Source organism: Priapulus caudatus, unplaced genomic scaffold (assembly GCF_000485595.1).
Source record: "Priapulus caudatus unplaced genomic scaffold, Priapulus_caudatus-5.0.1 Scaffold49335, whole genome shotgun sequence".
Lineage (NCBI taxonomy): Eukaryota > Metazoa > Priapulida > Priapulimorpha > Priapulimorphida > Priapulidae > Priapulus > Priapulus caudatus.
In genome coordinates, this window is record NW_014626395.1 from 1 (window position 1) to 246 (window position 246).

The following is a 246-nucleotide window of genomic DNA, read 5'->3' on the forward strand; positions in this document are numbered from 1 at the left end:
ACTCTCTCCCCTGTACTCTCTCCCATGTACCCTCTCCCCTGTACTATCTCCTCCTGTACTCTCTCCCCTGCACTCTCTCCTCCTGTACTCTCTCCCCTGTACTCTCTCCCCTGTACTCTCTCCCCTGTACCCTCTCCCCTGTACTCTCTCCCCTGTACTCTCCCCTGTACTCTCTCCCCTGTACTCTCTCCCCTGTACTCTCTCCCCTGTACTCTCTCCCCTGTATTCTCTCCTGTACTCTCTCCC

General features: G+C 56.5%; 1 protein-coding gene across 1 annotated transcript; it reads left to right on the forward strand.

Moving 5' to 3' along the window:
* Nucleotides 1-7: 7 nt before the first annotated feature.
* Nucleotides 8-180, forward strand: LOC106820653 (proline-rich protein 1-like; the record flags this gene model as incomplete). The annotated part of the gene is made up of 1 exon (XM_014825156.1): nucleotides 8-180. A coding segment is annotated over one exon (173 nt), but the record flags the coding sequence as incomplete, so codon positions are not given.
* Nucleotides 181-246: the final 66 nt, after the last annotated feature.